General features: G+C 38.3%; 1 protein-coding gene across 1 annotated transcript in view; it reads right to left on the reverse strand.

The window, feature by feature from the left end:
* The window catches only part of PTPRD (protein tyrosine phosphatase receptor type D), a 300,998-nt gene that overhangs the window by 37,407 nt on the left and 246,301 nt on the right, over positions 1 to 17,290 (reverse strand). Inside the window, 2 exon segments of the mRNA XM_075726637.1 lie at positions 1,229 to 1,326; positions 15,460 to 15,635. Coding sequence (XP_075582752.1) covers positions 1,229 to 1,326; positions 15,460 to 15,635 — 274 coding nt within the window.

A 17,290-nucleotide genomic window follows, 5' to 3' on the forward strand; every position in this document is an offset into this window, starting at 1 on the left:
GCAAGGGAAGGCAAGGGAAGGCAAGGGAAGGCAAGGGAAGGGAAGGCAAGGGAAGGCAAGGGAAGGCAAGGGAAGGCCGGGCGGGCAAGGGAAGGGACGGGCAGGGAAGGGAAGGGAAGGGAAGGGCAGGGAAGGGAAGGGAAGGGAAGGGAAGGGAAGGAAGGCACGGGAAGGCAAGGAAGGCAAGGGCAGGCACGGGAAGGCAAGGGAGGCAAGGCAAGGCAAGGCCAGGGAAGGCAAGGGAAGGCAAGGCAAGGAAGGCAAGGGAAGGCAAGGCAAGGCAAGGCAAGGGAAGGCAAGGGAAGGGGAAGGGAAGGGAAGGGAAGGGAAGGGAAGGGAAGGGAAGGGAAGGGAAGGGAAGGGACGGGAAGGGAAGGGAAGGGAAGGGCCGGGAAGGCAAGGGAAGGCAAGGGAAGGCAAGGGAAGGCAAGGAAGGCAAGGGAAGGCACGGGAAGGCAAGGGAAGGCAAGGGACGGGCAGGGAAGGGACGGGAAGGGACGGGAAGGGAAGGGAAGGGAAGGGCAGGGACGGCAAGGGAAGGCAAGGGAAGGGAAGGAAGGGAAGGGAAGGGCCGGGAAGGGCCGGGAAGGGAAGGGACGGGCAGGGAAGGGCCGGGAAGGGACGGGACGGGAAGGGCAGGGCCGGGCCGGGAAGGGGCAGGGAAGGCAGGGAAGGGAAGGGAAGGGAAGGAAGGACGGCAAGGGAAGGCAAGGGAAGGCCCGGGCCGGCCAGGCCAGGGCCGGGAAGGGAAGGGAAGGGAAGGGAAGGGAAGGGAAGGGAAGGGCAGGGACGGGAAGGGAAGGGACGGGAAGGGAAGGGAAGGGAAGGGAAGGGAACGGGAAGGGAAGGGAAGGGACGGGAAGGGAAGGAAGGGAAGGGAAGGGAAGGGAAGGGCAGGGCCGGGACGGGCAGGGCCGGGCCGGGCAGGGCAGGGCCGGGCCGGGACGGGCCGGGACGGGAAGGGCCGGGACGGGCAGGGCCGGCCAGGCAAGGCAAGGCAAGGGAAGGCAAGGGAAGGCAAGGGAAGGCAAGGGACGGGCCGGCCAGGGACCGGCCAGGGAAGGCAAGGGAAGGCAAGGGAAGGCCAGGGCCGGCAAGGGAAGGCACGGGAAGGCAAGGGAAGGCAAGGGAAGGGAAGGGAAGGGAAAAAGTTTCTGACAACTAAATTTTAAAGTATATTGTAAGTCTATATACATCTATATACCTTGTAAAGTGCCACATGTACGACCACAGTACGTTGCCCAATTCAACAGTGTCTAACAGGGTCACTTGGATTAGTCCCTAAGTTTCTGTGCCTCTGCTTGGCCAGTATTGATCACACTTCACCTGTAGTGAAAAATATGTAATTATTTAATACATTTCAAACAGACATTTATTACATATCTGAGTGTGTATCAGTGTACATTTTTGATGTATGTGGAGTTAGAATGTTCAACAACTGCTAAGGATCCAACACAAGAAATTTATTTTATCATCCACAAGAATTGCTATTCTGGTAGTATCTCTTACAATATAATCTTTCATAATGGGTATTTGTGAATTCAGTGGGATAGATGATTAAGAAACACTAGTAAGTATAGATACACTAAAGAAAAAACAATTTATAGTAGCTGAAAATATGACATATATGTTGAGTAACTCACCTTTTACAGTCCAGAATTTAATAACAGTACTAATCCAGTAAAGGTAGACTATTTTTTGAGTATTTGCCATATTGCACCTATTTCACGTTAGTCCCCAAACATATAAACTGTTGCCTGCATGTTAATATTTGGTATGTGTAGAAATACTTCAGCAAAACCCTGAATGTTTTGAGAAATAATTTTAGCACACAGATAAATCAAAGAGCACCAACAACTATTAAGTGCACTGTGAGAAAATACAATTTCCTTCTCAGATCAGTATTATGAAGCATATAACAAAATTCTTTTCACAGGCATTTAAAAAACATGGTTGGATGGAGAGTTCATCCAAGAAATTTTAAAAGACATAGGACATTTCATTCAGAGAAATCTCCATTTCAAAACACCTTAGTTTAGAATAGTAACAAGCTGAAATAATTCTGTATAAGATGATGCATAAGAGAACCATATGTTTATCATCATTCCTGAGGCTCAATAATTTTTCAGTTAAAAATGGTATCTATGATGAAAGGTATTATGAAAAAGGAAATGCTGAACCCCTAAAACAATCAAAAAACATGGTACAAAGTAGTATGGGGGTTAAATAATTGAAAATATTTTACTTTCTGTGACTGATATGTGAAACTGAGACAGTCAGTCTCTGTTCTATTTATAACACCACATTCTTATCAATTAGCTTTGCATATGGTACAGAAGTGTATTCTGAGTCCAGTAATAATACATTGCATTTGTTTAATAAATGTCTTCATTAATCACTCTAAGCCAGACTCACACCAAATTCAGTGAGAATACACAAACTATAAGAAACAACAGCAGAACATTGATTTCTGATAAAAATGTGAATTATCACGCTAATTCAAGAAAAAACCTGATACTTCCCTCAAAATGGAAAACTAAGAAATGCATCTTTGAAACTAATGTGTTCTCCAGGTTTCTCACTCTGCACAGTACTTATTGAAAAAGACTTAGTATGCTTTCAAACTCCCCAGTCCTGAATAGCTTTTGCTTGTGGATCATTTTGTTTTGAGGCTAACAGATCACTAATGGTTCACAAATCACAGTCAGAGAACAAGTAATCTAGATAAAGAGGAGAAAAAAAATTCTAACCACTGAAGCAGGTGATGAACATTCATTAGAGGCAAAAAAACCCGAAACAGTTTTTTACAGGAATTGATTGCTTAATTTATAGAAAAGGAATTGGAACAAAGTAACTAAAATGTTTATTGATACTACAGTCTTAAGAATGGGATTAATAGTGTATAAAATCCTCTTATTAAGAGGAATTAAGTAATTACTTCCTTGTGATTACTTCCTTGTGCCATTTTTGGAAAAGTAAGTATTGCAGGTACTTCATGAATACTGGTGATTTATTTGCAAGATTCCAAATACTAAAAGAAGCCACTGTGGTCATCTGCAAATCAGACAGAAAGGTGTATTTTCAATGGAGTTATTTCAATACACTTATAGCAAATCTAGTTTCACTTTATCATGAATATAGACACAGTGTAATTTGTGTCTATGTTGGTTAGGTGTATTTTAGAAAAAGAAGTTGTGGTTTATTATTTATTATTTCATAATAGCTGTTGTTTGGAATCTTAGCAACTACAGGTTTAGTATGAACCTCTGACTAAACCTGTTTGGTTTGAACGATTTTTTTAAAAAATGAATAAAAATGGTGGAATACTTTATGTACTCTTGTTAAAATGAATACACAAAATAAATGCTTGGCTATGCCTTTGCATGCCTAAACATGTAATTCTCCCCTTTACTCTGCAGTTCCCACATATAAATCGTATGCTCGTAGGAGCAGTGTCAGCTTCCAGAAAGCATGCCTGAAAAATTAACCAGTTTTCTCACTAGAAAGACTTTATAAAAACAACTTCCAAATGTAATAGACACAAATAAATGTTCAACACAAAAATTAAATGGAAATTCAGAATATAGTAGGCTACCAGCATCTTTGCAAACAACATAAAATATACTTGTTTTATTTTTATTTTGTATAGTAATCTATTGTTAAGCATATACTCAGATTTAGAAGCCTGTAGAAAATTGGTCCTTTTCAGTTAGGCTGGGAGAAAATAAATGTGCCTGCTCTTTTAGGTGAAGATTTTAGGGTTGGGGTTTTTTTTGGTTTTTTTTTTCCATTTATTAGTTTATCTAACATAAACTCCAATAATTTTATAATTTTTCTAAAATACTTTCTGTGAGAGGTAGCTCATGCAGAGGACTGCTGTTGGAAGCAGACACTAACTGTTCAAAAATAAATACAATTTGTAGACCAGTGTAAATATTATATGAAAGTGGAAACTGATGAAAATAAGCATCAATTTTTCAGAAAGAAAACCTGATTTTGGATTGATGTGCAATTGACCTTCTGGAAGAGCACATGAAGCATAAGTTGATGGAACTATATCTTTTATTTGTTTTGCCTCTCATTTTTTCTCAGAACAAGAGGTCTTCTTCAGAGATGTGCCCTTACCTGCCTCCTACACTCTTTTGCTCTATGATCATAAACCTTACATTCCCAATACTCCTAACAATTTAGAGTCCAGTTTATCTTTGTCAGAGATCAGAACAATGTTTTCTATTGGACTTCACCAGCAGCAGAGAATCAAATAATGTAAGTTAATTGTTAAGATACTATGTTTTGAGGCAAAGTTCTTGTTAACTGTTTTATACTATGTCAACATCCCAGCCTTCAGCACTTAAAGTAAGTTTATTTTTCAGACGTTACATCTTAATTTTTTTTTCAGAAAAAAATTCTCAAACCCCTTGAGTCAACGAAAATTTAACACTAGAAGTCAACAAGTCAATTTTGAAATTATTTGCCAAATTTGTTTTTGCTTTATCTCTTTGGTCTGTTTTTAATTTCCCTGTCGTAAGGGCAATTCCTTCCTCACTTGTGTACATTGTTTGGAAAACAGACAACTTTAATGTGGTAAAGTATGGTGATGATAACATGTTTCCTTCTTCAGGAATACAATTACAGGGTTTATTTATTTTCAGAGTTAGTTCTTAATATACATTTGGTGAATTTCACCCAGCTCCCAGTTCCAAGGGTTGATCTTTTCCTCTGCAGATTATATTCACCTGCACCCAATGAGAGCTTTTTCTGCCACTAACTGTACATGGTTACAGAAAATTACTTTCACCAATAATTCTCTAATGTTCTTTTGCCTGTTACTAAAGATGGCAAGATGAAGGAAACAGACACACGAGCATGAAAGAACTCACTGGTGATTTCAGAGTGTTTTTTAAAGAGAAATTAAATTACAAGTAATGACAAGCATTTCTTTTACTACTGCTTTCACTCTCTCATGATCATAGGTTGCACACTGCCAAAACCACTACATCTGAGATGAGAGCAGCTCTCAAAAGACTACTAAATATATTATGAAATCTTTTAAGTACCATAGTAGTAGACAGAGCTAGGAGACATAACTAATGATATGCACATTCTCTTAACCTGCCCCTCAAACATACACGTTTTCTTTCTCTACATTTCTTCCGCTCAGACCATGCGAATCCTTCCTCTTCATGGAAGTACAAGTATTCACTGAAAGCAAAGCTGTAAGAACATGTAAATGTTTTCTTTTCCATTAAAAATGAGAAGCTTGAGACCATTTCAGTTTCAGACTTGAGGGGTTTAAGTAGTTACAGAGTTCCTAAGAATATTCGTGGATATTCACACTCCAACAAGTCAGAGACTAGAGAAGATGCTGCCATGCATCAACAGAGCTGAAGGAAGTATATTTCCATATGAAAATATGAATACAAGGATTCCTGACATTCAAGGGTAGAGAAATAATTTTCCTGTGTAAAGTTCCATCATTCAGGCTGAAAAGCCCCTCCAGGTGATTCTTAACACATGAGCCAGCTGTTACAGGCCATCTGAGACTATAGAGACAAAATGCAGATCAGGAAAGAGACAGCAAACTAGTAACAGGCAGATTCATACAGTACATTCCTTGCTGTTAGAACAGCATATGAATTATGCTGAATCTGGAATAGGAAATAACAGCAATATGTAACAAATTTGTTGCTTTGGTTTTCTAATAATAATAGTCTTTTGCAGAAAAAACTTTCTAACAACATTTTCAGATGGTCTTCCTTCAAAAATAAAGTATCTCTACAATGATGTTGAATGATAATAATAATTATGCAATAAAAAAGGTAGTGCCAGTTGTTGGTGTTGGAAACTGCCTCAAACTCTATCAGGCCAGCTTAGTGCCTCAGACATTCCAGCCAATGTTCTGTCTCCAAACAGTTGTTACTCCGAAGCCATCTTCCTTTGTGCAACAATGCCTTGCCACCTGAAGATTAGGATGATTTGAGCCTAAAGATCACAGGCACTGACACTAGCATATGAGATTGGAATACAAAGATCTAAAAAAAAAAAAAATCTGAATACAGAAACACATTCTTTAGGCCTTATTTGAACAAGATTTGATTAAGTGTTGTTCATTCACTTTGGTCTAACTCTAAATGACAGATTAAAAATATAAACTACTATCCAAAAATAAGGCTGAAAATAGAACAGTTTAAAGTTTTAGATTTTGCTTTCAGAGAGGCACTGAATTTATATAGGATCCTAAATTCTGAAAGAACTGAGCACCCAGCCGCAGGCAGACAGGTCCTTGTAAGTCTCACCAAATGTATTCCCAAAACAATTAATCCCTTTTGGAAATTTTGGTTCTTTGAATCTATTTTTTACTACAGAAAAAAGAACACTTGTGTCCACTGGTCTCTAATAATGATTTATAATAGATACATACCTGTGAGTACATAAAGGCAAAGATGTTGATGTTTAGTCTGGAGAAAAGGAAGCTGAGGGGAGACCTTATTGCTCTCTACAACTACCTGAAAGGAGGTTGTAGTGAGGTGGGTGTTGGGCTCTTCTCTCAAGTTACAGGTGATAGGACAAGAGGAAATGACCTCAAGTTGTGCCAGGGGAGGTTTAGATTGGATATTAGGAAAAATTTCTTCACTGAAAGGGATATCAAGCATTGGAACAGGCTGCCTAGGGAAGTGGTTGACTCCTCATCCCTGGAGGTATTTAAAAGATGTGTAGACGTGGTGCTTAGGGACATGGTTTAGTGGTGGATTTGGCAGTGTTAGGTTAATGGTTGGACTTGGTGATCTTAAGGGTCTTTTCTAACCTGAATGATTCTATGATTGTTGAAGCTCATCTGAACTGAGTATTTGGAGTTTAAAAACTGGGTACAAAATGAGCACTTCTGCAGTGCAACATATTTCTGTCTAACGTCTTAATTACAGTAGCCTTGAAAAAGAAGTTCCATACAGGATTTGGAGACAACATAAATGAACTTTAGGGTAATCAATTTATAACAAACTTTAGTCCTCTAGTAAGTCTGCAAATCAACCCTCATTACAGCTTTACTTTTTGAAATTTATGAGATATGATTAGTAGGCTAACAGTTAATATGAAAGATAATTGATAATTAAAAAGATAACCCCCAAACTGTTTCCATTCTGATCCTTATGGCAGAGTGCAGTATGGTTACTAAAACAAAAGGAAACAAGTATTAAAAGGAACTTTGGGCATATTTGAAATGTGTTTTCTATCTCATCTTTCATCTTCATCTACACAAGCCAAGAACAGTTCAAAACTATATTGCTGGCATCAATATGAGATGCCCTTTTTGAACTCTTCCTAACAGCAGGGAAGGCAGGGTCTTAGTGAATTCATTTTGAAGGATGAATCTGTCAGACAGTTAAGTACAGCAAGATTTTCCAAAAAGGTTTGGAAAGGTTTATATGAATGGAACTGAGGGGAAAAGTGAATGGGCTGACTACTTTTTGTTTCATCCTCTTCCTGTACTCAAGGCTGATCACTGTATGCAGCCTGAATAAACCTTTCACTGAATGAAATACTACATTACAGTATGAAGAATGTACTGAACACTTCAGCTTACTATTCAAGTACTCTAACGAAGATTTTCTATTGTCCATACAAAAGAGCTATTTTAGCTGATATGAATATCATGCAAGAAGTCAGTGAAACAAAATAATCAAAAGAGTGAAACATCAGAGCAACAAAATCCTATTATTCTTATGGTTTTGGTTCACCTGAAAGCCAGAAGTGAATGGATGAAACAGCATGAAAATGAGAAATGGTGCATTGGAGAACATTTTGGGGACCTTAGGAGGTTTCAGTTTGGATTTTGATTTTTGAATGGAACTTTGAGTCACAGTGAGCTTTCTATTGCTAGTTTAATACACGGATAAAATTCTTAATCTCATAAATGTATTTCATACAGTTCCTGTGATATCAACCAGAAAGATCACCTAGAAAAAAACATCTGTTACCAACATCTGTCTTTCAGTAGCCAGCTGTATCCGTTAACTTCCTTAGAAAATAGGAAAAGCTTTGTAAATGATGGAAGATGTAAATCATAATATTCTCTTTCAGAGACACCTGTCTGAAGAAAATTTTCCAGATACATTTCTCACCATAAAGGAGAAATGGTCTTGAGTCTTTCAGCAGAATCTGCTAAATAAGAAAATGTGGAGTTATTTTCCCTAAACAATACTAAATTCATTCACTGACCTTTTTGAACCTGAAATTCTTTGAAAGAACTTCCTCTACTGAAGTAATAGGTTGCAGTGCTAAACCAAACATGAACTAATCAATGCATTTTGAAAACAAATATGCAGAATTTTTAATTTTGCAAGGAAAACTTCTAACTGAAAATGGCGATGGCGATTCTCTACATGTGGCATAGTCCCTCTGTCTGTATTAAGAGAATAATTATATGAGGTAGTCGTGTGTCCCACCTCAAGCACAAAGCAAATGAACTAAGCAAGTAAGGTCAAATTACAGAGTTACAATACAGTTTTGACTAAACCACTTGCTATACACTTCCCTCAAGGAAATGGTATTTTTGAATCAACTATCAGTTTACCCTAACAGCCAAGAGAAACTACTTCATTTATGGACACAGAATCATACCACAAAAAACTGGATGGTTGCCTTGAAAACTACTTGGGGCAGTACCAGGTATTGCCATATCATTTCAGGTAAGACTCTGGTGTAAACAGGTCTTGAAAGCTTATAGTGGAAGCAACTGCACAAAATATGCTATGGAGTTTGCTCCATTCATGATGTTATATTTTGGAAGTTCTTTAACAGTTTAACATAATTCACCTTTGCTGCAAAGTTTATTTCTTCCCCCACAGGCAGGGAAAACGGTTGATTGCCATGAAATTTTTAACAGCCTTTCACATGCTGGAAGACTATTATGTTTTCCTTCACTCTCTTATATATAAAACAAATCCAATTCTTTCTGACCTTCCCCATATATCATTTCTCCAACCTCTGATCATTATTGTTCTCTTCTAGATTCTCTGTAATTTATCAACACCTTTTCACATGGGGCATTCATTCTGTATGTCCTCAACTCCAAATATGTATAAGCTGAAATAAACAGACATGGTATGCCAAAACTACTTTCAGCCTATGTAGTGGTGTTACAGCATTTCTTTTCACACAAAATTAACCCTGCTTATAGTATGGTATTTCCAAAGCTATTTTGTTGGGTGACATAATAGTATGAGTTTTAGCTGAGGTACCTCAGTACAGCACTTCCACTTGTAGTGTGCCTAGAAAAAGAAACTTTAAGCTTTATTGGTGAGTGCAGTCTATGTTAGTATACATCTAGGATTAGATTCTTACGTGAATTAAGCACCTATGACTCTCTGCATTTCAGTGAGAGTTGAGCATGCTCCTGCCCTTGTGCCTCTGAGAATCCTTCCATAATGAACAGCCATATGGTTGAGTTTCACAATTCTGACACAGTAACTTGTGACTCCAGCTCATACAACGGTGTAGGAATTCTTGGACTGTGGCCATCACATTCTTTTACAGTGAAAAAAACCCAGTACAGACCTACACATTTTTATTTTTATTTTTGTAAATCTGGTGAACACATGGTCTTCTTGACTTTGGATTTCTCTTTTTTTTTTTGCCAGCTCTCTCATTCATTCTTCTGACTCATATCTTAGCATGCTGAGAGCACTCAAGAAGTGAAATAAAATTCTCATAGTACATTATTGGTACAGAAGTTATTGGTTTGCCATTAAAATTAGGGAATGAACAATGAAAAAACTGCACATTTAATTCTTTAGTAAACAATACAATTCAGTATGCAAGAATGCCATCTGCAACACATGTCCTATCTACTAATATGTCTGCTGGGAGAAGTTCTAACTTATCTCTTACCAGATAAAGACATGCATATTTTCCTTGTTGCTGCGAAATGTAGCTAAAATTTATATTTATATTTTCCTATGATTAAATACGTATTTCACAACTTAAAAAAAAAAAGAAAAATTACATACCTGTGCTGCCCAACGCAAAACATCAGTGCAGCTTTTATGCACAAATCAATTACATTTTGTCTACATACAGTAGAATACAGGTGCACTTGGGAGCATATTCATATAATCTGTAATGAATTGTTAAGTGTATGTATTGATGACTTTTGTTCTTATATTAGTGAAGATGTCTTATTGTCACTTAGCTCCAGTATTCCCTGTCAAAACACACTTAGGAAGAAAGATCTGAAATTTGCTGCTGAAGCCCTGCACAACAAATGGAAAACTACCTTAATCACCATCACATATAACTTTGCTGCACAGCCTGTATTTGTCTGAAAGATCTTCATGCATTTTATACAGACGAGAAAACATTCTTAGTTTTCTTTGCTTACTACTTGTTATTGTGCATGTACTATCAATTTGCCTTAGCTATGAGGTCAGCTACATCAGATATCAGTGCCTGCTCTGCCATCAACAAATGAAGATTCATTAAAAATATGAGCAATTTGTGCATTTGGAGGAGAATTTAGGGTTCTTCCCAGACCTGCCTTTATGTTTTCCATGCCTATAGCAAGACTTAGAAATCTTTGGTGGCCAGCAGTTTGTTTCAAAGCTGTTCTTACTAAGGAGTCCCAAGGTACAATTACACTTTCCACTCTGCTTATTCAAATGTTCTTGGTTTTTGTACTACTTGAATCTCAAAAAACAAAAAAAACCCTAACCAAATCTACCAAACAAAACAAACCTCCAAAATGATTTACCTCCAATTTCTACCTTCAAGACACACATCTTCATCTACTTGATACTTCTACTGTCACCCAATCTCCATTTTTCTAACACATAGGATAGTCTATAAATCTACAAAAAATGAGCTGACAGACTCAGATGGAGTGTTCTGTTTTGGGGAGAATCAGACTTGTTGCAGTACACTTGGAACAACAGAAGTACCTACTTTGCATTGCAGCAACCTCAGGAAAAGTCTGCCTCGCTTTTCTTGGGACAGTGCCAGTTCTCCTGACTCTCGGGTATCAGTGACCAGTTGAGAGAAGCTAAGTCCAGGAACTTTTAACTACACTTAGATGTTCTCATGGAATTGATACAGGATCCATGCAAATAGTCCCACCTATTTCAATATTGCGGAACAAAATCTGAGACAGGATACATGACTTTTCTACTGGGTTTGTTTCTACCTTCCCTTTCCAAGTGAAAACTCTGGATTCAAGATGTTAAACTCTGACAAACCAAGGTGTTTATTCTATGTTTATATTTTTATATATTCTTGTCATAATATTGATGATGATATCCACTTTTTGACAGTCAAATGAGTGCCTGGATCAGGCTAACAGAATGCCACAAATGTAGTTTCCTCACGTATTCATTTAGTCATTAGCAAATTTGAATGGAACTGATAGTATCAGTAAGAAAACTAAAGACTTCCTCATCAGTATACAAACTCCAAATCTGTCTCATATTTGAATAATTCTAAGGGACATTATATTGTCATTTAGCTTTGACCTGATTGGTGTTTTTTCACAGAATATTCTAATCCTAGGCACTATGGTCCCAACATAGAAAATATGGCCAATGAGTTTAAGGTGGGAGGTAAGTAATTTCTATCATTTCCAAAACAACATAGTAAGTGTATTCAAAATAACAAATCACATAGCAAAGAAGGAAAGTATTGAATTCCTTTTCAAGTCGACAACCCACAACAGTATCCTACCCTGAGACAGGAGGCAGGGCTAAATGTTTCCTGTTTGAGGCAATTTTTTTAAATCTTTTTCTATAAAGTGAGATTCTCTATCTTCATCTGATCATTCACATCACTCACTACAGCATGAGTTCTCAGAACATTCAGTTAATTCAGAGGATCTGAAAAAAAAAAAAAGGAAAATCTGCACTGCTGGGGCAGAGGGGAAGACAGAGGAGTGGGGGAGAGGTATCACACATTAATGTTTTACATGCTTCACAGCTTTCCTCACCGTAACACACAACTGCTTTGTTTAATCTGTAATTTGCAACCTTCAATATCATTCTTTTATTTCATTTAGATTAAACTCATGTATGTGACAAATATGCTACCAACACTGTTCCATGCACTGCCAGCATGTATAATCCTTTTCAATATAAATTATGTGCGTGGTAGCTGAATGATGGGACTGACTTTCTCTCTCTAGCCTGGTTTAGGTCAAGTGAGATTCAGGTGATGACATTTCAGATGAAACCAACAAAGTGTGAAAGGTTATAAGTGAAAGAGCTCTTTTCCTGCAGCTTCCTTTTAGGCAAACAAATGAATTATGAATTCACTGTAACATCTTCATTTTATGTACTCAGCTGTAAAATATGTCCATTCTCAAAACTGAAGTTACTCATACATCTAACACATGCTAATGAACCAACTTTGTTTCTGCAGATGCAATTAAAATCCCCATCTTTATCTATGCAGTCCAGGTTAAAAAGGCTGATATCAAGCTGCAGGACTACATAATGAAAAGAGCAAGCTAAAGAGAAATGATGACATGGAGATGGAAAGTAGATGAAGTCCCAGAGAGAAATGATCTTGCCTTGCAGCAGGAATAATGATCAGGCTGCCAAGACACAAAAGCAATCAAAAAAGAATCAAAGGAAAAAGAGAAACAAAATTAGTGAAGATCATCATCTCTAATGGTATATAAGAGTGTTTGTATTCCATGTTTGAAATTTCACTTGGTCACCTGTTATATGGATATGCTATATAAAAATGATAGCATGAGAATAAATAACAATGAAATGTTGTCATTGTATTCTTTTCCCACACAGGGATTCCCACTGCTGCCTCACCATCAATACCATTAATTACATTACATGTAGCTACTGTATAAGGAGAAGAGGTAACTGGTATGCCATATTCACAGAGTTGCAGACTCTAAGATTGGAGTTGAATTACATACTGGATAGCTGGTCTCTAATGCTCTGCATTGAGTACGTCAAACTCACTCAACCTATGAACACAGAATGAGCTAAATTCTGCACAAAAAAATACGCAAACATAAGCATTGAATGCACAGACAATGCATTGACTAGATTGGCTGGTCTCTCATTGCACGCAGGGAAGGTATTGCTGCTGAATGCTAATTACTTCTGGAGGTGATTACTATTCTGACCAGAGGTTTTTTAGGGTGCTGTGAGCAAAGTCAAGAGTTAGCTTAAAACTCTGCTAAGCAATTATTGGAGGGAATGAGTAGAATTTCATTTAGTTACATCAAAACTTCTTTCTAGACAGTGGTCATCTGTGGCCTGCAGTATTAAGATAAACTCTCAAGTATTTAAGTACACTTTCTGCAATGGGCTGCTTATTAGAATCGGATTTTTTCTTAGCACTGATGCTATTTAGCAGCAACTTTTTTATATGAGAAGTAATTAGTGGAGAAATGGGCAAAATTTCATTTGCTTAATTCCAAACAGCTGTCAGTGCCTAGACTAGACAAGGCCTGTAGATTCAAGATAAAATGAAAATTTCTGATAAAATTACCCTCTGCTATGTACTAATTGCCATCAGGTATGTCCAGGCAGTGGTGTTAATGTAGGTTGAATTTACATGCAGAAAGTGATTCTATAATTAGAATGCTATACATTGCTTGAACTGCAAAAAACCTACTCTATTTTTAAAAAGTGATGAAATGGTGAAAGAATAAATATATCTATGTACTTTGATAAGCCCCCAGAAAGGAATGACTGTTGCCAAGAGGTTCAACAAGTTATGTAATCATTGCAATTATATGTATCCAAGCATGCAAAGAAAACATCAACGCCAACACAGTCCAGCATTAGGCCTTATGGTGCATTCCCCCCTGTTCCAAGCTTACATATGCAAAAAACATTTCCATTTTGAAATGGAGCTCATCCATGAGTTACTGAAATATCAACTATTATCCAGTTACCTCCTTACTTTTTACTGATTCAAAAAGTTTTCTGGATGATAAATCTCCTCTCCTCTTCCCTAGTCTCTTTCTCCCTTTCTGAGCTGTTCTTGATCCTCTGTATTTATGGCATTTTTTTAACAGAGCTTGCATGGTGCCTTAGATTCCTTAGCTTTTTGTATTGCTAAGGGCCTTCCACCAGCAATCCTGCAGCCTGCCTCCCACTTGCAGCTCCCTACCCCTTCACACAAGCTCCCAGGACAGCGTACCCCAGAATGCCTGTGGTAGTATATTTCCCGTGACACTCTTCTTTGTCATCTCCTGATTCTGTTGTTATGGCAGGTTCCCAAGGGAAGCGACTGCTACTGATGTTAGAATCACCCCTTCTTTCTCCACTTTCCTGATTTCTACATTTGGTTGTAGCTTCTGGCTTACACTACAGGACTCATTAATGCATTTGCAGAAAGCTCAGCAATGAACCAGCCATGTAGCACCTTATCCAGTCAACACGTGCTCCCAGCAATGATAACAGCATCATAAGCAGGAACAACGATGAGGAGTTTGAGTACATCTTGACACAAAATACAGACTTATTGTGGGAAAAGTATGATGGGGGAACCACCTGCTCTGCTGGAGAGGGTGCTGAGGGCTGGACACTAACTTGTATTTCTGATTGGCCACTGAGAAGGGTTTTTGCTTTTTCTTTTTCTCACCACCTTTTTCTTCTTTTATTTTTTTTCCCCTTTCACTCGTCCCCCCCCGACAATAACACCCACCATTAGAACCGATGAATGCCATCAAATACAGACCTGCTAGCAAATCTTCATGTAACACACAGTGGTCTGTTACTGCTCTTTCCATCACTTTCCTTATTATACAACAACAAAGTATTACTACATTTTATTTCCTTTCACATATAGCACATCTTTTATTATAACAGTTCTATTATTAGAATAGTATCCTCATGTTTTACTCCTTTATTTTCTTAATGTTACTTCATCCTGTAAAATTGAATTCAAAATATCACAGATAACTTTGTATTCTATTACTGCATATGCTGTTGTAGAGTTTTCCTAGCACCCAGCATGTGCTAAAAAAAATTCTTATGTTTCTGAAGCAAATCCAAATCCTCACTGATCTTAAGTAATGTTTAATCTATACCATATAAAACTGAAAATTGAATGCTGTTGACATATATTAACTTCCTCATAACAGGATGATACAGTCATATTCTTGATACTACAGAGGAAGTAATACTTTCAATCACCTCCTAATATTTCCAGTATGATAGAAACAGGAAAAAAAAAAAAATATCACTCTGGGTCAAGAGATTTGTTTTTCAGAGTCTAAAAAACCTACAGAATAAGTGGTATGACTTGGTAATTTCACAGTGGAATTAACATTTCCTATGTAAGTGATTTTCATAGTATGGACACTTTTAACTGGTGGAACCTAAAAGAAATCATTTCTTGTGCATATACACGAGGCAGACAAACATATATGAAAGAAACAGAAATCTTATTTAAGTGATTACTCACGTACAATATTATTAACATTGTGTATGCTTTCCTTACCCTGGACCTCTCCTCTAGTTTTGTCATCATGACGACAGTTGCACCCCGTTGCTCCCACATCATTCTCCAGAAGTCACCAAAGGTTTCTGGCAATGCCCCTTGCGTTGCTATATAAGCATTCTGCTTTCTGTATCCATCTATGTAGTTGGCATTGATATAGTCACTGCCTGGTATGCCTGCAAAGAGAGAAGAGTGAAAACACGGGGTAGTATTTCTGTGCTGTCCTGTTGTACAAGAGCTAAAAAAAATCCTGTGACACAGCTGGATCAGCAAATCTTAGCTTGCTGCATGCCAAGTAGTATATGGGTACTTGCAAGTGAGCGTATGCCATTTGTGGAGCCGAGGGGTATGATGGTTTCTCTGGGAATAACCATTCTTTTGAAACAAAGGGTTCAGACTGATAAGGAAGTATAAAAGAAGCCTGAAAATCTGTAGCAGATGGAGAGACCTGGGAGTGGAAACAGAAGCACTTAAAAGCTGGTCTGACACTGCCTGCAGTCACCCACCAGTATGGCAGCCTCCACCTGGGCCAGACAGGGAAGCCTCTCCATCACATGCCCTGAGTACGCTCCATTTAACACTATCACTGAGCTCACTGCCTTTTTTTAAATATAGAATAAGGGTTAATGTCAGACTATTAATATTATTGCTACATTCATTTTCCCCATTAAATGGGAAGCTAACTATGAGCTTTATTTTAACAAAACACATTATGTAAATCAGGTTTAAGAAACAGTGGAATCTGCTATATGGTGTGCGCATGAAATAAAGACCCCTGGAAGTCTGAATAAAACTTAAATGCATGAAAAGAAGGCAGAATCCAAGACCTGCAGGCACACTGGACCTACACTGTCAACTGCTTGAGGCTAAGGTATTTTGGACAAGACTTACAGAGGGACTTCGGGTGTGTCTACAAGACACATGTCCATGCTTTGAGCCACATGGAAGCGATCCAGCTCCTAACTGGAATCTATTTAACTGAGAGTTTGCAGTGCCATGTCTGTACTGAGAGCTGGACCATAACATGCTGCCTGCCAAGGTCGAGGAGGAGTATTGGCTGTAGTGAAGATCATGTTACTAGTCTGGACTAATAAGGCAGCCATGCTCACAAAAAGGGGTAAATATGGACATACAGGTCTCGGTCCTAGATTCAGCAATGCAACACCCAGCTTTTAACTCAGACTATGTGTATGTTGGAAGACAAAGCATGGCAGGCACCAGTTTAGATGTCACTGCTGTTTTCTTAACTGATGACTTGAGGAAGAAAAGATACTCATGTGAGATCTCAGTGCTGGTGGGATGGCAAAGCAGTGTTTCCCACATTACTGCACTGTTGAACATGGAAGCGTTCCCCAGAAGAGTTAGCTGAAATACAGAACTGCGCACCATAATAAAATGACGCAAAAGGTTTGTTAAAGTAATTAACAGAAGTTACTTCTTTGACCAGAAATGAATGATTTATGCTTACACAGCCAATCTGCCATGCCCAAGTCTACAACCCTAGGATACAGTGCAGGTTCCACAAACTGTTTCAAAAGAGAGTCAAGTGATACAAACTCCCTGGCTTATGCTAAAGCTGTGGCTATTTTCACTCCACAAAACAACAGAGTTGAATTTCTTTGGCTATGAAACACAGTAAGTTATGAAATATGTTTAAAGAAATGTTTCTCAAGCTTTCTGTCAGAAACTGAACCTCCAGATCTACTCTGATGTATTATCTCCTGCTAGTGATCCCAAACCAGGAATTACTGGGGCTGCATATTCCTGTCTTTCCTGACAATCAGTGGCATACATCTGAAAATGTCTTCCAAAATAATTTGAATTTGAATGG

Source organism: Pelecanus crispus, chromosome Z (assembly GCF_030463565.1).
Source record: "Pelecanus crispus isolate bPelCri1 chromosome Z, bPelCri1.pri, whole genome shotgun sequence".
NCBI classification, from domain to species: Eukaryota; Metazoa; Chordata; class Aves; order Pelecaniformes; family Pelecanidae; genus Pelecanus; species Pelecanus crispus.